General features: G+C 53.7%; 1 protein-coding gene across 1 annotated transcript in view; it reads right to left on the bottom strand.

Annotated features, from left to right (window-relative positions):
- Positions 1-6: 6 nt before the first annotated feature.
- CCDC88C (coiled-coil domain containing 88C) overlaps positions 7-23165 on the bottom strand; it is a 114806-nt gene continuing 91647 nt past the window's right edge. The window contains exons 21-30 of the mRNA XM_006925528.2: positions 21822-21965; positions 19772-19943; positions 18384-18529; positions 15866-15955; positions 14320-14558; positions 9620-9808; positions 7515-7583; positions 5258-5326; positions 4208-4497; positions 7-1351 (exon numbers count right to left, since the gene is read on the bottom strand). Of these exons, the coding sequence (XP_006925590.1) occupies positions 341-1351; positions 4208-4497; positions 5258-5326; positions 7515-7583; positions 9620-9808; positions 14320-14558; positions 15866-15955; positions 18384-18529; positions 19772-19943; positions 21822-21965 (2419 nt within the window). The 3' untranslated portion in view covers positions 7-340. The remainder of the gene's footprint in view (positions 1352-4207; positions 4498-5257; positions 5327-7514; positions 7584-9619; positions 9809-14319; positions 14559-15865; positions 15956-18383; positions 18530-19771; positions 19944-21821; positions 21966-23165) is intronic.

The raw sequence follows: 23165 nt of genomic DNA on the forward strand, positions 1-23165 counted from the left end.
GTTGCAAACAAGTGTTCTACAGGGGCCCGTGCGGTAGTGTCTGCTTCGGAGTCAGTCAGTTTTGTTACCGTGACAAGCACCCCGGGCCAAAGTGGATTTGTTCCAACAGCATCAGTGGCTGGAGGCTACAGACAGGGAAGACTCGTCACACACCTGGGAGTGTGATCCGCTCAGGGCCTGGCACAGTGTTTTCATTGACAAAACAAGCAGAAGAGATGCACGGAACCCCTCTCCTCCTCCTCCAACCCTTCCTGGCACCACAGGCGGACAGGAAGCAAGGCCACCGTCACCAGAGGCGCAGCCACAGTTTTAAGGTTCAGGCGCTGCCGGTCCAGGACAGTCACACGCAGCCATACTCGTACCACACGGTTTGCGGGTCCCCACCCGGCTCCGGGGACGCCGGCGTGCTCTTTGAGTTGTGCCCACGACTGAAGTGCTCAGGGGCCCGGCCCACGTGGGGAGCCAAGTCAGGCGACCTGCCCGCGCTCTTGGCAGGGAGTCCCTCGCTGTGGCCCTGTCCTGGGACCGCGTCGCCCTCTGACAGGCTGAGCCCAGCCTGGACAGGGGTGACAGTGGCCACCTCCCCTGAGTGTTGTGGGGTTTGGGGCTTAGTCCTGGCAGCTGGGGCTGCAGCCGGTGAGAAATGCTGGAGCTGGGAGCTGCTGCCACCGCCACCTCCAGGGGCAATGGCCGGGGCCGTGGCAGACTGCTGCAGGGGAGCCAGCCTCTCCTCCTTCGGTGGAGCCAGTGAAAAGCGCCTCGTGTCCAGCGGCCGGCTTCGTGGGCCCAGGCCCTGACAGGAGCCACCAGCCTTTCCCACAAGAGGGGTCCGCTCCCGGGCCAGGCTGTGGGAGCTGGGGGGTGTGGGGCTTTGCAGGGCGTGGCTGCCTATTTCTCTGCTCCCCAAGGCCTCAGAACCCCCCGGCTTCTGAGGGCACTCCTGTTTGCAGACCTCTGGCCCGCTGGCCCGAAGAAGGTCGGCCGAGGCCAGGCTGAAGGCCCGGCTCAGGGATGCGCTCCGGCTGGCAGGCACGTGGGAGGCTGAGGGCACAGCAGCCGGCCGGGGTCTGCCCAGAGACAGGCTCTGGGGGGGCTGGGCCTGCCTCAGGGGGGCCGTGGGTGGGGCCTCGGCCTCAGCAGCTCTTAAGCTTGGCTTCACATACTGCCCTGGTTTCAGCAGCTTCCCCTCAGAGGTGTGGACAGCCATCTTGACGGTGGGGGCCACCAAGCTGGTTGGCATCTTGGCCCCCTCCTTCCTGGCAGGTGGTCCCGGCTGGCCTCCGATGGCTGGGAGATCACTGGCCTGTCTGAAGTAGTCACTTAGCAGGTCATCCCGGCAACTGGGAGTGTCCTACGGAGAGGAGAGGAAGCACTGAGCGGCAGGGCTGAGCCTTCCCACTGCCCAGGATGTGCCCTGTGCAGCCCACGCAGCCAGCACTGATGTTTCGGGCTCCTGCTCAGCCTCTTCATGGACTCACGTCGCCTCCGCCACACTCACAGTCCCTGCGCGGGATGGTGTGTGTGTGGGGGGCGGGGGGCGGCAATACACAGATCACCGAGGAGAGAACCCACACATCACTCAGCAGCCCCCTAACTTTGTCAGCAAGAAAACAGACCTGGGGGGAACTGGCTTCCCCCACAACTCACCCATTTTATAGAAAGGTCAAGACTGGAAGCCTGACCACAGCCACCTGTTTCAATCTACTCATTTTTCCAGCAAGTTGGCTGGCCGGACTGGATCTCCTTCCTCCTCAGACCACCATGCTCTGACGCATCGCATGGGCTTCACTTCGGGCCACAGGGAAGATACGAGACCACCTCCCACAACGCCAGAACCAACCGCACTCAAGTCCCTCCCTGCCACACACATCTTTCTCCTGATCTGAGGCTGGAGAGAGCGAGGTGCAATGGGGGTGGGTGGAAACGGGAGAGGCGGACCACCCAGGAAAACACGAAGCCGCAGAGGGGGACGGCCCGCCCCGCCAAACGGTTCCCTTCAAGCAGCTGCAGCCGGGCTGGACGTCAGCTGGCCAGGGAACCACCCCGGGGGCAGGCAGAGTCACAGAGGCCAAGGTCTGACCTGCTCTGCTAACTGCAGGCTTCTGCCAGCACCTCACAGCCGGGAGGAGCCAGGTGGAGGTGTTTCCTGAGGCAGGTGGGCACCATAAGAGGAAAGGGAGTTCATGAGGGCGATGAGAGGGGTCATGAGCTGACGGAGTCAGACCCTGGCCCACTGGGACCTGTGCCAGGGAACGTCAGTCTGCAGGACGGGTCAGCAGCTCAGGAGCCATCTGCACCTGCCAGCAACTCCTGGCCCGTGAAAACACCTGGACACTCAACTTGACAGAGACGCAATCTGCTGTTTTACTCGCCAATTAGGAGCCACAGATGCTGGGTGTTCGTGCACTAAGACCTGCGGTCATTAATGGTCTCCTTTGTCAATTGCTTTCCATGTGCCAGGCACTGGGCTAGAAACCACAGATGTAATTGCAAACAAAACAAAAACGAAACCCGCACAAAACTCGTTTAACTCTCAACATGACCTTGCAAGGCTAAGGCTGTATTAAAACAACCTTTACTGGGCATCAGCTTCTGAAGGGAGCTGCGGCGAGGCTGCTCTTCTCGCTTGGCGGGAAAGGGAGAGGCGCTAGCACGGAGCATGAGGAACGGGTGGGTACTCTGAGGGCCGGCGTAGGGCTAAGTGGGGAAGGGCCCTGCCCTAGTCCAGGGGCCCCCCGCCCGGAGAGCTGCAGAGGGAAAGAAAACTCGCTTGACAGAATCAGAAGAGGACTGAGAAGGAAAGCCTTCCAGGGCAGGCATCCTGATTTCTGACCCGCTCTCTCTGATCCCATCCTGTCTGTGCCTCACTGTCTGATGCCTGGACAGCGGAGAGGGCAGCGTCTGGGACCTCGGTGAGGTGCAAATTTGTGGGGACTTCCGCCTCAGACCTACTGAGTCAGACACTCCAGGTCCAGCTTGTGTCCAGGCCAGGGAGAGTCAGACGCACGCTGGAGTCTGAGAGCCACTACATGGGACTGTCAACTTCGCAAGGGCAGGCCACAGTAAGTGCTTTGTAGACAGAAATAGAAATGAAAAAAGGGCAAGCACCATGTTTCTTATTTCCTTTTGGGTCAAAACGTGAGACTAGGCAGGTACGTGAGAAAGACCAACTGAATAACTGGTTTGCTGCGTTCTTTGAGAGCAGGCACCACGCCTACTGCCTAATACATAGCAGGTGCTCAATAAATATCTACCAAACTAATATTTTGTATTCTCTGTGTCACTGAGTTCTATTAATGCTGGTCACAGAGTTTACTATGTGTCTGGAGAAAGTTCAACTGTGTATACTGAAGCATCAAAAAACTTTAAAAGGTCTCGATTCTAAGACAGTGCACTTCATCTATTCAAAAACTCAGCAGCTCATGCTGCCGAATTCACTCAGAGTAAAAGATGCCCATGCAACTTCAGAAAAGCTGAACTGAGACACTGGAAAGGTGACAGAGGAGGGTTTCCTAATACAGGTGACATTTAGGGGGTTGGAGCTGCAGAGCAGAGCTCATCAAACCGGAGCCACGGGCTGACTCTAGCTTGCCATGTGTTTTTGCATGGCTTGTGAGCTCAGAATAGCTAAATGCTTGAAAAAAAAAATTTTTTTTAAGAACAGTACTTTGTTACATGTGAAAATTTTAAAAATGTACGTGTCAATGTCGGTAAGTGTCCCTGGAGCCCAGCCGTGCCCGTCCACTGACAGGTGGTCCTCTGCTTCTTGCAGAGTTGAGTAGCTGGAACAGGGTCTGTCCAGACTAAAATATTTACTGTCTGGCCCTTCACAGGAAAACCCGCCAGCCTCTGCTGGTGGAGACTCAGAGTGCGGGGTGCTTGGGGCTCGGCACGGAAGCTGCGTGAGACCCTAACCCTGAGGGCGGGGTCTCACCACGTCTCCTCCAGATGCCCCAGGCGGCGGGCACTCGCCCTCCCCACCCCCTACAGCAGCAATGGTTTTCTGCCCGCTCGCCTCGCAGGCTCCGAGGTCCCGGCTGGCTGCCACCACCCGGTGATTTGCGGGCTACTGGTTATACGCCCCCATCCTAGCCAGCTCTGCACTCAGGCTGCGCCCCCCCGACCCCCATCCCTTCCTGTGACTTTGCTGCTGAGGTCTCTGCCTACAGTCCCGGTCCCTCTGAGGAGAGAGGCCCTGGGCACTCACAGGGGTGGGGTGGCCCCGGCTGCTCTCCTCCAGGAACTCCTCCAGGGTGACCATCTCGCTGCTAGGGGAGGTGGAGCAGGGCCGCACCCCGGCACGAGGTGGGGCTGCGCCCCTCTTCTGGAGGCCCTCCGGGGGAAGAGGCCCATTCCGGGGTGGGGGGCACTCATGGCGGCTGACAGAGGTGCGTCCTGAGGTGCTGGCATCCCGGGGCAGACTGGTCGTGTCCCTGCTGGGGACCAGGTCTTCGCTGCCGAAGCTCTCGGACCTGCTGTGCAGCTGGTCGGAGGAACCTGGGTGTCGGGGTGACAGAGGGACACTGTCAGTCAGTCTCCTCGACTCGCGTGCCTCCCACGGGCTCTGTGCTGCCTCTGGCTCCATGACAAAGGAGAGCGCCTCTCTCAAGATCCGAGCACGCACTCCTCCCAGGCAGGCATGTTGCGTGTCAAGGACGTTTTGGAACTCTTTAGAAGTTCCCTGGCATTTATAAACAAAATAACTTGAGGTAAAAGTAAAAAGCTTTGGCTAAAATTTAAATTAACAGCTGTAAGGCACCACACTCATTAGCTCTTTTGGGAAAGCATGCAGGTTCTTTTCAAATGTATAGGAAACATCGTTAAGATGTTTTATTCTGCACCAAAAAACAAACTTAAAAGATTTTAAAGGAAGCAAAGTCATCCACTATGTCCTCTGACCACAATGGAACGGAACTACTGGTACTGTCTCCATTCTTAAGATGAACTAACTTGGATTCAGAGGACAGGAGATTTGCCAGGTGCCCAGGGCTGATGAGCGAAGGTGACGAGATTTGGACCCCAACCCATTAAAACTCTCAGGCCTGAGCCTGAAATTGCGGTCCCGGTCCCTCTGAGGAGAGGGGCCCTGGGCACTCACAGGGGTGGAGTGGCCCCGGCTGCTCTCCTCCAGGAATGCAAACGCGTAATGCATTTAAGAGTCTTGTAAGTTGTGTTTTTAAATTATAAAAATAATAATGAGCCCAGAGCCAAACATCCACATCCACCAAAGAGTACACAGAAGGAAAAGCCAACTCACCTTTCAGGTTAAGGGGTGAGCTGTCGCTGGACGCATTTCTACTGCTCTCTAAGCTACCTGGCCGGGACGCTGAAAGGAAACAGTGACACTTAACACAGAGGGCCCACGAGCAGGCATATCCTAGACTAAGCCACCTGATCTGAAAAAATTACGCAACCAAGTAACTCTGTGCCAAAGCTGAGGTGAACACTGCAGGAAGGACACACTGTGGGATTCTCTAGCTTCACCCACTGAGTGCTAGGAGTCACACACAGTAGGCTACCCAGAATGACAACGTGTGTTATCTATTTTTATGAGGTCAAGGGCTGCGGCTTAGAACAACTTTGTTAACAAAGGAAACCTCATGCAGAGCTTCAGTACAGAAAGCGGGCAGAGAGGGCTGCTCTGGGTAAGCCACGGGTTGCGGGGGGTGGAGCCAACCCCTCTTGCTGCATGGAGCTTTCTGGAACACATGTGGAAGCCCCTGCCTAGACTACGGAAGTGCATCCTGGGGAGGATGGAAGCCAGGAGATGAGACGGCGGTGTGTGCACGTGTGCACGAGGGAGCGCGTCTGTGTGCAGGGCAGTCTCACTTTGAGGTCCGTGGGAACATGGGAGTGTGTGCTGGGAGCCCCAGGAGGAAAAGAAAGTGCTCGCTTTTCCTGATTGTTTGCTGTCCTTCAGCTCCTCTGCTTTACTTGTCTCAAATTCACATCTGCCCTAAAGAGAAAAACCACCCTTCACGGTGACAAGTGCTCGGGGAACCAGTCCTCCTGGCTGCGGAGTGTGCCTGCTTGAGCTGCCCTCGGATCAGAGGGTGGACCCCAGCTGCAGGCAGGTGGCACTGCCCCTGCCAAGGGCAGGTGGTCCCTCCTGGGCCTGTAGGCCACCTCTCCTGGTCCTCTCCTCCAACACAGAGTACCACGGCCCTCGCCAGCCTGCTCCGTGTCAGCGTTTGTCCTGCTGCATGATGAACAGCTGGGGGACGGGGCGGCGTCTCCATCATCCCTGCACAGAGCTGGCACTGAGGGCGGGAGACAAAGCGGGACACACTCTGCTGCTGCCCCGCTCCGGACTTCCTGGGTCTACGGGGCCCCCAGCCGCCCAGGACGGATGCGCTCTGCGAAGAGCAGGCATCCAGAAGAGCCTGTGAGCAAACGGGGTGTGGGCGTGGGCCAAAACACACGTGGTTTTCATGAATAGCGCAAAAGCAACATAAGTCCCCTCTCTGAGAAAGGAAAATCTGAAATAAAAAATGCACATCTCTTTAAAAAAGGAAGAGTTTCACTAAAAGGCAAACGTGACCCACATCAGCGGGCTCTGAAAACACCTGTGTTCACTGGAGCACAGCTCTGCCAACTGCTTCGCTTTCTTTTTCCTGAGGGAAGCTCGAGGAATCAGAACATGGAAGAAAATCCTTTTTGTCTCCTGATTAAGCATAAATCTGGCCAAAGTGTGGGATTTACCAAGAACGACAGCAGGTTCTTCCTGCTGTGTTACCCTCCACGCAGCGCAGACTTGAGGGCTCCCTTGTGTCCAGCTGCTCCACAGAGCCTGTCTTTACTCACAGAAACTGTAAATGTCTGCGCTCATATCCACAAATGTCAGCATCATCAAACTTTTGGATGATGGATACGGTAAAAGATAATGCTAGGTCCTTCTGTCATCGCTGATCGCTTCAGAAGTAAGCTGAATCCAACATAAACTCTTTTTGAGGTTTTTGTTTGTTTGTTTGTTTGTTTTTTAATTAGCTTCCCAACCTTCTAGAATTTTGTTTTTCAGAAATTATAAAAACCCAAAGTAGCTTTTAATTTTTGAGAAGACTGGTAGAACTCAGTTTCCTTACTGCAGAAACTTACAATATGCCTGAATCGGGTAGGAAGTGCTTTAACGATTCCTCAGGCAAATACGCCTTGGAGCTACTCTGGGCAACTAAAATCCAAGTGAGGACAGTGAGACCTCCCTGCAATCAACGCTCCCTGTGTGAGTCACCAAAATTCCTTGAAAGCAAGGGGCGTCAGAGCCTCCAGAAGTAGGATGCTCAATAGGTAGTGACTTCCCCATCACTGGAGGTATATAAGCAGAAGCTGTAGATTTAGGCCCTTGGGGAGGGCAAGGAAGGAGTGGTGAATAACTGTGTACCCCCCCATTCCCGCTTCGACAGAATAACTGTACTTTTGCCTATTCTGTGTGTTGGACTTTTCTTAGCTTCAAGGAAAAGGAGTGTTGATGAAAAGTCTGAGCAGCCAGGCCGGGGGCACACGCATGGACCACTCACCGCACTGCCTGTGGTTGGTGAACTCGAGCTCCAGAGACGGCTCACAGAGGCTGTCATCTGAATTATAGCCTATGGGGAAAATAAGGCTGGTGAGTCAGGGATTCTGCAAAATCCGCGGGAAACCTTGGGCCCTTCGCCAGACGGTCACCTCTGACTCCTGCCTGGTACCGGCGTGGTGGCAGCTCCTGGGGGTGAGGGGGAGGTGTGGGCCGTGCCCGTAGGACCTGCCTGTACTATCCCTCCCTGAGTTTCTGCTGCTGGGACAGCCTCACCGTCCCAACTCCTTTTCATTTTAACTTGAAATTGCACTTCTGCCTGTGCCATGACTGGGACTCCAGACAAAAGCGGCGTTCCAGCCTAAGGACGATGCGGTGAAAGCAGCTGAATAAACACCTAGCTCCTTGGGGGCCCCTTCCACTCTCGGGGTCCAGCCGCACCACCCACGGGGGACGCTGGTCCCCTGGAAGCTGAATCCTGCACTGGCAGCCGCTAAGCAGAAACAGCCTGGACTCCTCAGGCCACCGTCAACTGCCCTTTCCCTGGGGAGGAGTAAAATGTCCCGTGCCTCAAGCCTCCCAGTTTCCCTCTGATGCAGACTCTGGCCCCCTCCAAAATGACAACAAGGTCCCCATTTTGCAGCTACACGTCCACCTGAGCATGACAACAGGTTGCCAGGGAACAGCTGTGGGCGGTGCAGGCTCTGCAGGTGTGCCAACAGCCAGTGATGCGTCCAGACCTGGGCTCCGGCTCAGGGAGGGGATCCAGGCTGAGCTGGCCCACGGGTTAGCCTGGAGGGCTGGGCTTTGAGCCACACAGGCCAAAGGAGACGGTGTTCCCAGCTCCTGCCCCAGACCAAGTAGGGCTTCTGCACCCTCAGAGCCTAGGAGACTGGGGCAGACCGCTGATAATAGACACCCTTGCACCCTTACCATGCTGGCCTCACAGAGCATGCCTGTCCCAGCCAGCACTTGGCACAATTCCCTTGACATCCAACAGTGACTAGCACTTCCGGCGTCTGGCCAGGAGTAGAGAAGGACTGCTTGCTGCCCTGTGCCCACTCCCAGGGATGTTTCCTACTTGTAAACAACGAGCACCGGGTCCTGCAGCTAAGCGAGCCTTGAGACAGGGACTTTGTCTTTGCTTTGCTTGTCAAACCAAGGTTAGGCATGCCCCTGGTTTCAGGTGTCCAGTAGGTGGGGTGGTATGAAAAATAACCCTCTCTTGTTCTCGTCTACTTCTAACACCCCAGGAGCAATCGCTTTCAGCTCTTTCTGCTCTATCTTTGGATATTTTCATCTCTAAATTAGAAGCAGAATGTCTTTTTACTTTGAAGCTTTATCTTTCCCCTTCTGTTTGCATATTTTAAATATTCAAGTGTTTTATCCCCCAGGACTGTTCCTGTTTACAGCATCCTGTTCTTGTTTCATGGGTACAATTCCACTTATCTCTGACGATATTAATAACAGGCATTTTACAGCTCTCATCTGTGTGCTTAACGTCTGTTGACGCTGCTGCCTCTCGCACTGGTTTGGGTCTCTGGTGTTGCAAGTTCTCCTCAGGTGTCTAGGGTCCTTGAACTTCCATGGGCTTCACCTGGCATGACCTGACTGAGCTGTTCTGCTGGGAATTTCTCAAGCTAATCAGATGACTTGAAGAATATTTTAAGCTCACATCTAAAATGTGAGCACACATGGCCACTGGCAGCCTGGGAGACGTCCGGTTTCCGAACCCTTCTCTGAATCCCCTCGTTTTCAGTGTAGGACACCTGCCCTCTACTCTATCAACGGACCTCCAGTTCAGAGGCCCTCTCATGTCGTTTGGCGCCACAAACTCCTAAATGGGGTGTTAGGAGGGCGCTGGGGCTTTCCCGTTAGTGGCTTAGGATCGGACCTCTCGGAGGTGAACTTATCTGCCCAGTCACACAGCTGTAGGCAGAGGTCTGAACCTGCGTCTGTGTGACACCAAAGCCTGTCCACGGCTCGACCACTGCGCTTACCACCTCAGTCTGAGACCCCCTCTTCTGCCTCTGAGAGCCCGGGGTCTTCAGGAAGGACTTGGGCCCCAGATGCTCGTTTCTCTGGGTGTTGGAGGGACCTGTGACTCACCTTTGCTGCGGCCTGGGTGCCGGGAAACAGGAGTGGAGCTGGAAGGGGTGGTGGTGACGGTTGAGGACGAGCAGGTCCGGGAGCCCAGCTCTGAGGGCCAGGGCTTCGCTGCCGGGTCGGCGGAGGTGTCCGTGTGGTCAAGGCCGCCTCCGTGAGGGGACCCTCGCCTTGGCTTTAGGTCCCCAGGGCCTGGGGCAGAGAAGGACACTGAGAAATGGGCCTGCAAAGTCTTGTGCCGAGGCAGGGTACCACACTGAGGCCTAGAAGCAGGAGCGGCAGGGCACACGGACCACAGGGACAAAAGCCAGGCTGCGTGCCTCACGGGCTACTGTCTAAACTGGGGGGCCTGTGCCGGAGGCCCCAGGGGCTGGCCCCAGCTCCAACGAGGGACCACAGTGCGAGCCCTGAAAAGCTGGGAGAGATGAAGGAAGGACTCAAGAGGCTGAACAAAACGTTGGTAAAAGTCCAACAGAGTAACTATGAGGCACACCTGCTGTGTATCACTGTGTCACTCCAATGCCCGATTTAAAAAGACCCTGACAGATGTCAGCTCAGGGTCACTCCAGACCTGTGGCTGAGGCCCGCAAGGTCCAGGATGTGCATCCCGCCAAGTGGCTTCACTTGTGTTTAAGAAAAAGTTTCCTGCTACACTAACAATAAATTAAGAAGTCTTAATCTCTGAATGGTGAGACTGACTTCAAGAATGATTTTTACTTTGTCTCTTGTGCTTTTCTGCAATCTCTAAAATTTCTATTATGACCATGTACTCTTGTCAGAGTTAAATAAAATCTATACAAAAACCCTGGGGGGCGGGGAACAAAACTCCAACCACCCAGCAGTAGGAAAGAGGACAGGCTCTCCAAATACTAGTTAAAAGTTCATGCCGTCGGAGTTCCTAGCAGCATTAGGACAATGCTGTTTTGCATGTCCCGTGCTCCAGGCTCCCAAGGGGCCAAGGACCCAGAGCCATGCCCACTGCTGAGATTCTGGCTCCCCTTCATGCTCTTTGAGATCTGACCCCACCTGCCCCTCGGCCACTTCAAGTCTGGACTCGCTGCGAAGTTTTGAGCACCCAAATCTTATGACTTGAAACCACGGGAAAATTTGGATTCTGAAAGATAACCTTGATGAGAAGCAAGATTCAAGTCTGGCGGGATGAACTGGGACAGGCATCCACTAGGTGAGTTCATGAAAATGAGTGGAGGGAGGCAGAGATGAGATGAGCAAGCAGCACCACCAGCAGAGAAACAGCGCGATTCCAACAGCATGCTCGGCGGGGAGAGGATGGGGGGCTGGACAGGGACCCCAGAGCGGTGCACGAGGCAAAGTCAGCGCCACAGCAACCGACTTCGACACTTTAATAGTTATGTATTTATTTTTATGGTTACCTTGTTTTTACAATGATACTCGTTTTCCATTTACAGTACTGTTAATAATCTTTCCTTTTAAAATAAACTTAAGTGGAAATGGTGAGTCAATTCAAGGGAAAACACGTAAGTAATCACACAGGTGACACAAAGGTATGGCAAAAATCATGAAGATGGTACAAGAATGGCTGAAGACAGGAAATACTGCAGTAGCTAAAGGCCTCTTATCGACCAGCATTCCCCCGCTCTGGGCGTGATTTACGTGCTGATGTTCCGTCCACTGCTGTTTTAACATCAGCATCCGAGAGGTCAGACGGCTATAGCACAGCCATAAAACTTCACTCTGGGCTGAACCCTGGCTTGGCAACATCAGTTCACTCACCAAATGCTTGAATGGAGCAATAAATCCTTCAGAACATAGCGCGTCTGAAAAGGGCCTCACCCACACAAGCCGAGAATCCAGTGCTTTAACAGGGGAAGGGGAGCAAAGGGCAGCAGTTTTAAATTCAGCTGCTTAAAAGCGAGTCTGAAAAGGGAATCTCACTCGACAGAGGCTGTATATTTCAGGAAGCGTAGCGACAACTGACCAGTTCTGCTTTACACACAGGCACGACGTAAGCCTGCAGGTGCAAGAGCGGGCAGCACACGGCCACTGGACTTACTTAGCAAGGACATCCGGGCCCAAGGCCCTGTGCGCGGATGTCCCAAGGCTCCCCTACAACTGCTGCACTGGGACACTGTCCAGAGGGTGTGACAACTCATCTTCTCTTTTGAAATCAGAATCCACGCTGGCTACTTTAAGCTTGGCTTGAAACAGGGGTCGGGAAGAGGGGTCCGCTATGGGTCATCAGGCCTTTGGGTACTGTTGTTTGTTTGTTTGAATTTCAGAAACGGAGGAGGGAACGTGATGAAGACACTGATAGGAGGGAAAGGATTAGAAATCTCCGATTTCTGAGAAAGGGAGAGGCTCGTTAGGACAGGACGGGATGTCAGAGGAAGACCAGAACCGCAGGCGTTTAGACAGAGCTGGGTGGGCCGCTGGAGACTTGTCTTTGTCCTTGCTTTTGCTTCTCAAAAAGGGACTCTTTTTGCGCTGAGTTGCTAAATTGTGATCCCCAGGATAACCCAAGAGAGGAAGGAAAAAAAAAAGAAGCAAATAAATAAAATGAATGACGACAAATGACGCCGAATTAGCTAAATGTACTTAGGAAATCAGTATCCTCTCCAGCCCAGGAAAGACGGAAATGATACCCACAAGGTGACAGAATCAGGACTCAGTGAATCATTTAAGCTCTGACTCAATTCAATTTAGTGGCATTTTACTGCCAAGGCTTTACTCGGCACGTGATGAGAATTATATATTGCTCGATGAGCCAATGGCTTCGATTACACCTTTCAATTTCAACGTGTTAAATTATTAAATGTTTATTAATTGAGGACCCAGCTTTTCTTACTCATTCATTTTAATGACAGGCTCCCTGACAATTCACCTTACACGCTACTCTCATTTCTGTTTAAAGACCCTGGAACCACTTAATGATATGTTTCTGGCCTGTTGTAATGAAATAGTCTGCCTGAACTACTGGAATAATCCGTGTACATCTAAAATGACATCTGTTGGCATGAGGAACTTAAAAATAATGAAAATATCTCTTTTTGATACCAAAAAACCTTCAACATCATGAATTACTCCGTTAGATCTCCTACACATCCGCTACTTCGAACTTATAGTTTGTGACCTTGAAATTATAATCTTATCAAAGCAGACAATTGGTCGAACTTTCTGAACATGTCATACATTAACATAACTGATTATCCAGTTTCTGATTTAGGATTAAAGTTAATGCCAGAACCGTTATTTCTTCCTCCACAGTGCCGCCTGGTGGCCACTGCTCACACCGCAGGGGTAAGGGACTGACTGCATTCATCGCCAGCGCCCCAGGTTCTGCGGCACTGTCTGTTCAGCATCTTTGGGGACCAAGGCAGCGTTAACTGCAGTGCAGGCGGTGCTCGCAGTGGCTTAGGGCTCTGGCTGCATAGTCTGTCAGACCTGCCTTTGGATCCCAGCTCTACGGGCAAATGTTTAACCTTGTTAAGCCTCATTTTCTCAGCTCTGAAAAGGGAACAGTAATCGTGCCTGTCTCACAGGGCAGTCAGGACTAAATGAGACAGATAAAGCATGTAAATCAGCTAAAAGGGTGCTGAGCCCAGAGGATGCTCCCAGTGCATGCAAGCAGTCCCCCAACAATTTGTGTGCACGTGCACATTTTAGTTTTGCGTTTCGAGTGACACAACAAGACTTGAGGTAGTGAGTATCACCCCTGAAAGCTTGTGTACATGTCACACTCAGAAGGCGGCTTGTCACCGGCCCTCGGTGCTGCAATGTCAGCCCTCAGGAGGGCACAAGTCTCAGGCATGGGCCTGATCTTTGGGAAGTCCTAGCGTTAGCCATAAACATTGAATTTCTCAGGGTGTAGGTTTGGCAGATTGATGGATGAATAATCCATAAAATGTTTAAAAGTAAATTTAAATATTTAACAATGTTTAAGGTAACTGCTGTGTTTAATCGATTCTTAGATGTACCTTGTCCCACCCCAATCTTAACATCTCTGAGATCAAGGCGCAGCTCCGACGGTGTCTCACAGTCACTGCTGGCAACTGACAAAATTGTCGCTGCCACAATTTGCTTGCTCGTATTTTCGTTTTATCTGTGTGCATGATAACTGTGCTGCTTATCAGTGACAGCCACCGAGATTCGATAAACGCAGCGTATGGCCAGAAATCCATTTCAGAACCTCTGGTAAACTCCAAGTGACAGCCCTAAGTGACGGCCCGTGGTGGCGGGACTCAGGCCAGGTCAGGTCGGGGAAGAAAACTGGGCCTGATTTCAAAGTGATGAAAAGACGAGCCACGCAAGGCCTTGCTGAAGGCCTCGCGTATGCACCTTACACGCTAAATGCTCTGGGCGAGTCCCCACAGAGACGGCTCACTCCTGACCTTTGACACACGCACGGAAACCCAAAAACACAAGCTGAGCTCATCTCCGTGGTGCCTGTGTGACTATTGGCTTTGGATGTTCGAGTCCTCGCCAGTCTACGTGACGAGCGATGCTTTGTCACGCTAAAGTGACTACACCGTGGCGGGATGGGAGCCCACACTGACACGGTTTCTGCTCCCCCGTGGCTGCTGACACACACGAGGCGGCAGATGTGTGTGTACGCAGCACACCCCCTTCAGGCACACCCACACACTGCCTCGTTCCTTCCACCCTGTCCGAGAGTCCCCGGATCACCCTCTTGACGTCCTGCCTGCAGCCGGGTCCGCCCCTCCTACCTTTGCCCACGGGCCCGTTGTGGGCGTCCTGCTCATCTACACCGTTTGAGCTCGACAGGGTGGTCTCGGGGGGCTCCGGCTGCGACCTGAGAGGCTGAGACGCGGAGGGCGAGGCCGGGTCTTGGGACTCCAGCGGCCAGGGAGGGCTCTCCGTGGTCGACTTCAGCCGTTCTCTGGAACCCTCTTTCTTTGGTTTGATGAGTTTGACTAAGGCTTTGGCTCCAATCCAGTGGTTTTTCCTAGTCGGAAGTAGATTTTTAGGACACGACCAACCCTCACTGCCCCTCCAGCAGGTCACTGGATGCCCTGACTGAGCTGGGATTCCCATCGCCAGCCTGGGGAGTTGGCCACTGATGTGGGGTTCAGAATGATGGCTCTTCACCATCACCACGGTCATCGAATTTGGGGCTCAGAAGGTGGAACGTGATTTGCAGTCCCAGACCCAGGGGTGGTAGAATTGCTCACTGTGGCAGAAACCCACACCGCCTCTCGGAGAAACAACTCCAAACACGACTCTCGACTCCCGATTATCCGTGCAAAATAAAGGAAGTGGGGCTGAGCCAGGCTAATCTGCGTCGGTAATTTTTCTGTCAAATGCCCTCCTCAGGAACAGGGCCAGGGCCCTGCACTTTCCGCTAGTTAGAAATGAGTGAAGTAATAAGCCGACACACACTGAGCATCCCCAGCGCTGAGGAGCTGGGCGAGGGGGAGGAGGGAAGCGTGCCTGTTTGAATCAAAACAGTGAACTTAAAGCGTAAGCGATGCAGCTGCAGCTAACCGGAGCCGGAGGCGTTCTCAAGGAATGACAGGAGCCCCCACCTGGGTTCTGATTCTGGTTCTGCAACTAAACAGCACTGTGTTTACACAAATCACCTGACTGCCTCATCTGGGCCTCAATTTCTCTGTCAACAAAAGGTTTAGGGGGAGGTTCTGGGATTTCAACAGAGAGGCCCTGAACGATTCACGGTGATTCTGACTTCACAGCCGGGCTGAGCCAGGACAGTCTGGAGGGCCGGCCCCTGGGGCCCGGGCCCGGGGAAGCCCTGCTGGACAACACCTGCAGTCTCAGGGACTCAGCTTGTGAAGGTGCCCTGGGGTCTAGTGAAACCAGAATTTGTGTAAGGGCAAAACGTCCCCACGTTCGAAGAGTGGGGGGTGCTGGTGTGCAGGGGTCTCACCCGAGCTGCCTGCCCAAAACAGAAGCGTCGTTTCCTACGTCCTCTTACATTCCGAGACAAAACCTAATAATTCTGCTTTAATGGCTCCAAAAGCACTGACTCTCAGCCTTCCTTAAAAGGGCTGTGGCCTGTCTGATTGGGGTCAGCTGGCATTTGTCGTCCCTCACAGCTCCTGCTCGGAGGGCGGGACTGAAAGAAATTCAAACTCTTTCTATGATGGGAGAGACCTGCAAACTGATGACCCGAGACACAGAGCATGACACAGGCCCTACAAACGAGACTGCTCTGCACAGCCAGCTTCCACCCTGCTCGCGCAAAGCAGGCTTTTCTGTTCTGTGCTTATGTCACTGAAACTTAAATCGACTCACTTCTTTGGAGCAGGATCATAGAACTTGTACTGATCCATGATTTTTTCTTCCAGTTTTTCCTTATGTCTCCGTAAGGCATTTAATTTGTCTCTGTGAACAGAGAAAGAAAAACAACCAATCGAGTTTTAAATAAAACATGTGCATTTACTCATCAGTCCAGCCTGGGGCCTGCAGGGCCCAGCAGAGGCTGGTATTTCTGGGATCCAGACATCTCGGTGCTGCTCCTGACCGTTAGGATTGCCAAGGTGGGACTACGTGAATGGAAGTGTCTGACGGGGGTGCAGGAGCCTCTGGAGGAGGCCTGCGAAAGCATCCGGGGTCTGGCTGTAACTAAACTCAGGAGAGCAAACCCCTAACTGTCTGAAAACTAAGGCTCAGAATCCTCAAGGACGATCCAGCCAGGCCATTCAGGATGCGAGGCACTCGGGGTCAGACCCAGGGTTAGCTCCCGGGGGCAGACCGATGCCTTTGGTGCTGGGGAGAGGTCCGCCCCCAGGGAGTTAGACGGGCAGCAAGGGTGAAGTCATCTAAGCGATACTGGGTTCCTGGCAACACCCCCACAGGAGCAAACTCAAAAGTTTTGGGGGGCCAGGCAGAGAAGAAAAGGGGCAACGTGGGCCTGGGAAGACCGGAGGGAGCGGTGGGGAACGCGGCAAGCTCAGCGCGTGGGGCAGACTGATTTTTTCAGAGAAGCCAGAAACCCAGCTTGTGAAGCGAAATCTCCTGATCTCTAAATGCTGGAATCCAGTTCACATTTTTGAAAACACAGGAAGGACCAATGAGGCACCTTCCCAACTTCAAGCTGCCAGAGGCCACCCTGCTGCTGGGAGGAAGAGTCTGGCCCCCCGAAGCAGGCATGCTTCCGTTTCATCTCGGGGAGTCAGCGGCGGAGCAGGCTGTAACGCTGCCCACTGGGCTGCTGCCCTGTCCTGTTCCGGCCTCTCGCCACCTGTGTGGCCTTGACAGCGAGGAACCTGGTTTCCTCCTTTGAAAATGAGGCCCCTGAACCGGAGGTTCAGGCTCCTTTGGCCACAAGGCTGCCAAGGTCCCACCTAAACCCAGAGTTCACTCAGAAGTGGGCAACTCAGGGAAAGTGACAGCTTGCAAACTACAGGGCCCGACGGCCAGCCCTGCCCTGCTCCCAGGTCCCTCGGCTCGACATCTGCGTCACTGTCCTCAAGGCCACGTTGCTCAGCCTTGTGTTCCACGTGCTCTCACATCTGGGTTTGGCCACCAGTCACACAAACGCATGGAAGGCAGGCACTGTGCCCTCCCAGGGCCCGGAGCTAGCCAGCTCCCTGGCCTCTGCAGACACTGTCCAGTATGATGCTGTCATCAGACCACCCCCCAGGCACAGGCTCCTCCTCTTCCTGTCTGCACCGGCCCTCCAGGCAACGGGCATTTCCACCTCCAAATTATGGTGTGGTTTTCGATGTAAACCATCCTTCGGTAGGTGGAGAGCCACCTCCAGACCAGGTGGAGCCAGGAAAACAATGCTCCACCAGCGAGCTGGAACAGTGCCCTGGTGTTCACTGTGACCATGTCCCTCTGCCAGCGTGTCTCCACCTGCCTTCCCCACACTGGCCAGCCATTCCCAATCACAAGGACAGTCCAGCCAGTACGGCATGGAGGGATCAAGGCCACCCTGGACCCTCGACATGGACCCTGGATGACCTGACTCCGAACCGCTAGGTTTCCATGGCCAGGGCTGCCCCTCCTGACCTTGGTCCTGGCACCTGCCGAGGCCTGGCTAGGCCAGTGTCCCTTACATACTCCCAGTGAATCCCAACGCGTGAGCCGGGCACAGACGTGGCTGAGTGCCGCCTCCTTCTCCACCCTTCTCTGTGCTTCCTGCACCCGGGCCGTGCTCCGCCTTCGCGTCCCCGCATCCGGCTTGCCTCCTCCCCGTCCTGTGTCAGCAGCAGAACCTTCGCTCCCACCACCACGTTTCCTGCAAGGCCTCCACGTAGCTTGACACCTGTCCAGTTGGACACAGCTCTGCTCACACCCATCAGCCCTACGGGCTCCTGGGGAGCAGGGAGTGGTCTGTGCTCCCTGCAGGGCCGACAATGAAGCCAGCTCCTCCCCAACACCAGCTGAGGAAGGATACCACACTGGTGGGAAGCGCGCCGGTCAGCTGCTGTCCAGACCGTGGAAAACAGACACTGACAGAGAGATACAGGCAATCGCACCTGTGCAAAGCCTTCGATCTGAAGTCTTTTCTTGAGGTTACCTCTCTTTAGCACTGTTGTATTTTTAAAAGTAAATTTAATTCCAACAGCAGATTAAGAAGCTTCTGGTGGTGGGCAATGCTTTGAAACGCAAACAAAGGCCAACAGCCACTACTTTTAGAAATCTAGGACCCTCGCAGGGAAACCGAGAGAAGGATAAGCTGGCAAGATGCTCTGTCCCCTGGCCCCCAGGACACCACTGTGCCCAGGAGCCCAGACGTCTCCCATCTAGGCGTGGAGCCGGGAAGCCGGGACCCCTGTCGACAGGCACCGCCCACGCCCCTTACATGTACTGCTTCTGCTCCTCGTGGTACTGCTCCTTGTTCTCCATGTTCTGCTCTAGAAGCATCTGGTTCTGCTGGCTCAACAGCTGGATCTGGCTCAGGAGGTGATGATTTTCTTCCTCCAAGTTCCCCTTGAGACGGGACAGCAGCTAGAACACAGATTGACAATGTCTCAAATACCATGTGACCCTGATTCCACTGATGGGAATCTAGCTTCCAAAAGACAGGAAAGTCAGATGCACAAACATGTCCTTCTCAGTATTATCTACACCGCCGCAAACTTGGAAGGACTAAAATGGCCAGTAATGGACAGGTGGCCAAGCTCTCGCTGTAACTGCACTGTCCAATCCGGCAGCCACTGACAGCATGTGGCTGCTGGGCACTTACAATGTGGCCTGTCCGAGCTGAGATGTGTCACAAGTGCAAATTACACAACAGAGTCTGAGGACTTGACTAAAGAGAGAATATAAAGTATCTCGTTAATACGGTTTTTGGTTACACGTTGAAATGATATTTTAACTATATCAGCTAAGTAAAATGTATCATTAATATTAATCCCACCTGTTTCCTTTTACTTTTCTAATGTGGCTACTAGAAAATTTTAATTTACATATGGAGGCCTGAGTTGCATTTCTATTGGACAGCTCACACTTCTTCTGTCAAGAGCCAGGCAGCAAATATTTGTCTTCCAGACAGGACAGTGGTCTCTGCTGCAACCACTCAACTCTCACTGCAGCAGGAAATCAGCCAGAGACAAAACGTAAACCCGCGGCTGGAGCTGTGTTCAAAAAACTCTGCTTATGGACGTTGACGTTTAAATTTCCTCTCATTTTCACTTGCCACAAAATAGCATTCTACTGTGATTTTTCCCGACCATTAATAAAAACTGTGACAGCCCTTCTGGCTTCACAGCCACATAAAACCCGCAGGGGACAGATCTGAGCCGAGGGCTGAGGTTGGCCAACGCCTGCCCCAGAAGACCAGTGCGGCTGATGTAGCAGGAAGGTCACAAGCAGACAGACTGGGTTCCAATCCACTACTTAGCAGGGGCGATGGGCACCCCAGCCCATGGGATCATCGTGAGGATTAAACGGATGACACAGATAAGCACGGAGCGGAACGCCCGGCCGAGTGGACGGAAACACGACGGCATCGGCTGTTTCTATGCACTGTCCCCAACCCGACCCAGCAAAAGGCAAAGGTCAGAGGAAAGGTTCTTTGACATGTCCCTACCACTCACGGTGCTCGTCCCCTTCAAATGCCTCTGGTTTCCTCTTGGCCTCTGTGTGACCTTCACACAGTCTTTGAGCACGACCGCCAAAAGGACCCACTGTGACTTGGCTGAGCCCCAGGCTGTCGGGGTCCTGAGGCTCCGGAGCCCCAGGCCTCACCTCGCAGTGGTTGTCCAGCTTGGTCAGCGAGATGTCCATGCTCTGGTGCTGCTCCTTCAGCTCGTCGAACCGGGCCTGCCAATGCGAGCCGTTGAGCGAGGCTTTCAGCTCCTTGGTGTGGCTGTGCAGCTCCTCATACTCCTCCTTCAGCTGGTGGTGCAGGAAACTGATCCTGGGGGTGGAGAGCCACGGGGCTGAGGGGCTGAGGGGCACGCCAGGTTCTGTCCCAGCTGTGCGACCTCGGACAAAACCATAATTTCTCTGGGCCTCAGTTTTTTCATGTGTAAATGAGGCGGGGTGGGGGGCTGAACAAAGCCAGTGGTTTTCAAACTGTGTTTGCTGGGGTTCTATGAGGGTACCCCTGGTGGCCCACACCAGGTGGGGGGGACGGGACAGGCAGGTTTGGCACAGCTTCACAGAGCACCACTGTTATCATCTCTCTTAGATTTAAGGCTATGGCACATCTGCCCACTTGGAAAAAAGGATTCTGCTGTTAAAACTTTCTTGCTGTAAAACTCTATGCCTGCGCCCAGCTCTTCTCCCCAATTCCAAACCCCTTTCTAATTTCAACTCCTGAGGTAAATGAAATGTGAGATGCTGAGGTATTATGTAAATCCCGAAATTACCATGATCAACATAACTATTACGGCGCTGGAGTTTCCTGGGGGAAGATTTATATCAGAAAGCTCAAATCACAGAGGCTCATGGACTCAATGTGGACACAGATGTGTCCTGTTTGGCCCACACAGTTTTGCCATTGTTTTAAAAATGAATTAGATTAATATTTAAAAATTTTAAAGTTTCACATCAACATTCAGTTGTCCAGCTTCTCATAAGAGCATACACACAAGGATGACCTGGCAGCCCCAGGCCTGCTTCCCAGATGACGACCTGTAGGCAGCGTACAGTCTCCACGTTGCATATTCTCCACGTCAATGTCAGGTCTACCACCAGCACTCCCCGCCCCATCCTGACCTGCCCGGCCACCGGAAGCACCAAGTTTGTAGTCCCTGGTACCCATGAACATAAGGATGTAGGGAGAAAGCAGCTTCATATGGTCATGCCTCTGGCATGAGACAAGACCTGGATTCAAATCTTGACCGTGCCATTAACTAGAAGCACTGACCTTGAACTGAATGAAGCTTATCTACCACATGTATATTCTCTCTCAGCCTGTTTCCTCATCAGTTAAAAAAAAAGGATAATAAAAGTTTCAGTTGATTCTCGTTATTTGCGGTAGTAAAGTTCTATAAAGTCACCTTGAACACTGAATTAGCAAATACGGACCCACTGTTCCTAGGGAAAACAGGGGTAGGTTCTTGAGAGTCTGGTCACGTTTCTGTCGACTGATCAAGACATACCTTATTTTATGTGGGTTTCTGTTTAAAGACACCTTATGTAGAATACTCACAGCACCATAACTCATGCCTGAATGAAGCGTAACTACCCCACGTGTGTCCTCTGCAAGGCACATCGCAGCCTCGGCCTTGCACTTAAAGCATAAAAGTATGAAAACCATGCACTAGTGGACCACAGAAAGGGCGCCGAAACAAGAAGGCAGAGGTCAAAGGCCTCCCCCACCTCAGCTGCTAACGTGCCCATCAGGCAACTCAAACGCCTCGCCACTCTGGGCGTGTCCGCGAAAGGCCACGAGTACCGACTCAGGGATTCCAAGTCCATGTCAGCAAGGAGGTGAGCTCACACATAGGGAAGGTGTGCATAAGCCTGACCCACCATCCCCTCCACGGGCTCGCGGTGCGGCTCACGTCAGGGGAGGAAGGCACCCAGGCCTCACGCAGCCACAAATAACAAGCGTGGGGGGTAAAGTTATCCAAACTTAGACGACGTGTTGTCCCAGGTGACACCTGAGCCCTCCCACCCCGGCCACCAGTTAGAGTCCCCTTTTACCAGCTGTGAACATGACAGCTTTTGTAAAAACAGACGATTTACCAGGAAACTCACTGGCCCTTCTCTCAGCAGGTGCGGAGTGAGCTGGTCTGAACAGAACCGGGAAGGCAGAAGCCGCTGCCCGGGGGGTGGCTGCGCTTACCTGTCCAGCTCGTCCCGCAGCCTCTGGTTCTCGCCCACGGCGATGGCGTTTGTCCTCTGCTCCTGCTGCAGCGCCTCCCGCTCAGCGTTCAAGGCCTTCTCCAGCTCCTCCAGCTCCGCCTGATGTCTCAGCATGTCCTCATGCCTGTGGAGGGGACACACCTGCTGGGAGCCTGCTGGGGGACTCTCTCCCAACAGGTAACACAGGCCCCAGGAGACTTCGAAGCTGCCGTGGGAAAAGGGGACTGCCCTGGCGGCATCTCTCTGTAGAACAGGCAGGGAGCCGGGCTGGACAGCAGAGAAACGGGGAGAGATGGCAGGGCCAGCGCTGGGGGTCCTCTTCCCCCCAACGACCTGTCTCCACGGTCCCCTGATTCCTTGTCAAAGCAGCCTTCCTCCTTCAGCCACCTGAGAACACCATGAGCATGTTCCCTGGACTCCACGCCCTCTTCTTAGGGAGTTAGTTATAAATAAGTTACTAGGTGGCTCACTAAGCAAACATCTAAAAGAAACCACAAAATCAACAGCTGAATTCCACCGCACACAGCAGCTAATCCTTCCTCACCTGGGACTGGGTGAGCCCTCCACCTTCTCCACCCTTTGCTTGGGACCGGACCCCATTCTGTCAGGCCTGTGGGATCAGAGGCTGGCCTGGTGGGGCCCAAGCAGGTGCCAGAGGTCAGTTCATATATACACACACATGCACGCACACGCCTACACACGCGCGCACATGTGCACATACATACATAGCTGCTCCTCAAGATCCTCCAACCCTGCCCCTTCCCTCCCCTCCCCTCCAACAGCCAGCCCCTCAGCTTTGGGGCTTTTATTTTCTTCTCCAGGTTACCACCAGCTGTCCCTGGAGGGCAGCAGAGCACAAGGGTGTGGAGTCCCTAACAGCCTAGGCTGTTGCTCCCGCCTGCTGGAAGCTTCTGTGTTTACGGATGACAGGATGACACAGGAGCTCCCGCAAGTCCAAGGTCAGAGAATTCTGAGTCTAATGGAGACCACCCGGTGTTCCAGGGTTTCCAGGCTCCGTCTTCAGACCTCCACTGCTGACCCCCCAACCCCCATTATCAGTAGTACTTGTACCATCTGAATGGAGCCAAGAATGTGAGGGACAAACGCGAAAACCTGCTCAGACAGCTGTTTAAAACACACAGCTGTGCAGCCTTTAGCCATGGGCGAAGTGGAAAGCCGAGAGTGGGGGCTCGGCCTGCCTTTCAGAGCGGTGATCTTTCTCATCCAGGGTAACAATTCTGGAAAAGATCATCCAGGTCCAACAAATCAAGGCCAGAGGCTGATCATGGGGGTCCCACTTCCCTGATATAAAGTCTTGGAGAAG

Source organism: Pteropus alecto, unplaced genomic scaffold (assembly GCF_000325575.1).
Source record: "Pteropus alecto unplaced genomic scaffold, ASM32557v1 scaffold8, whole genome shotgun sequence".
Classification (NCBI taxonomy): domain Eukaryota; kingdom Metazoa; phylum Chordata; class Mammalia; order Chiroptera; family Pteropodidae; genus Pteropus; species Pteropus alecto.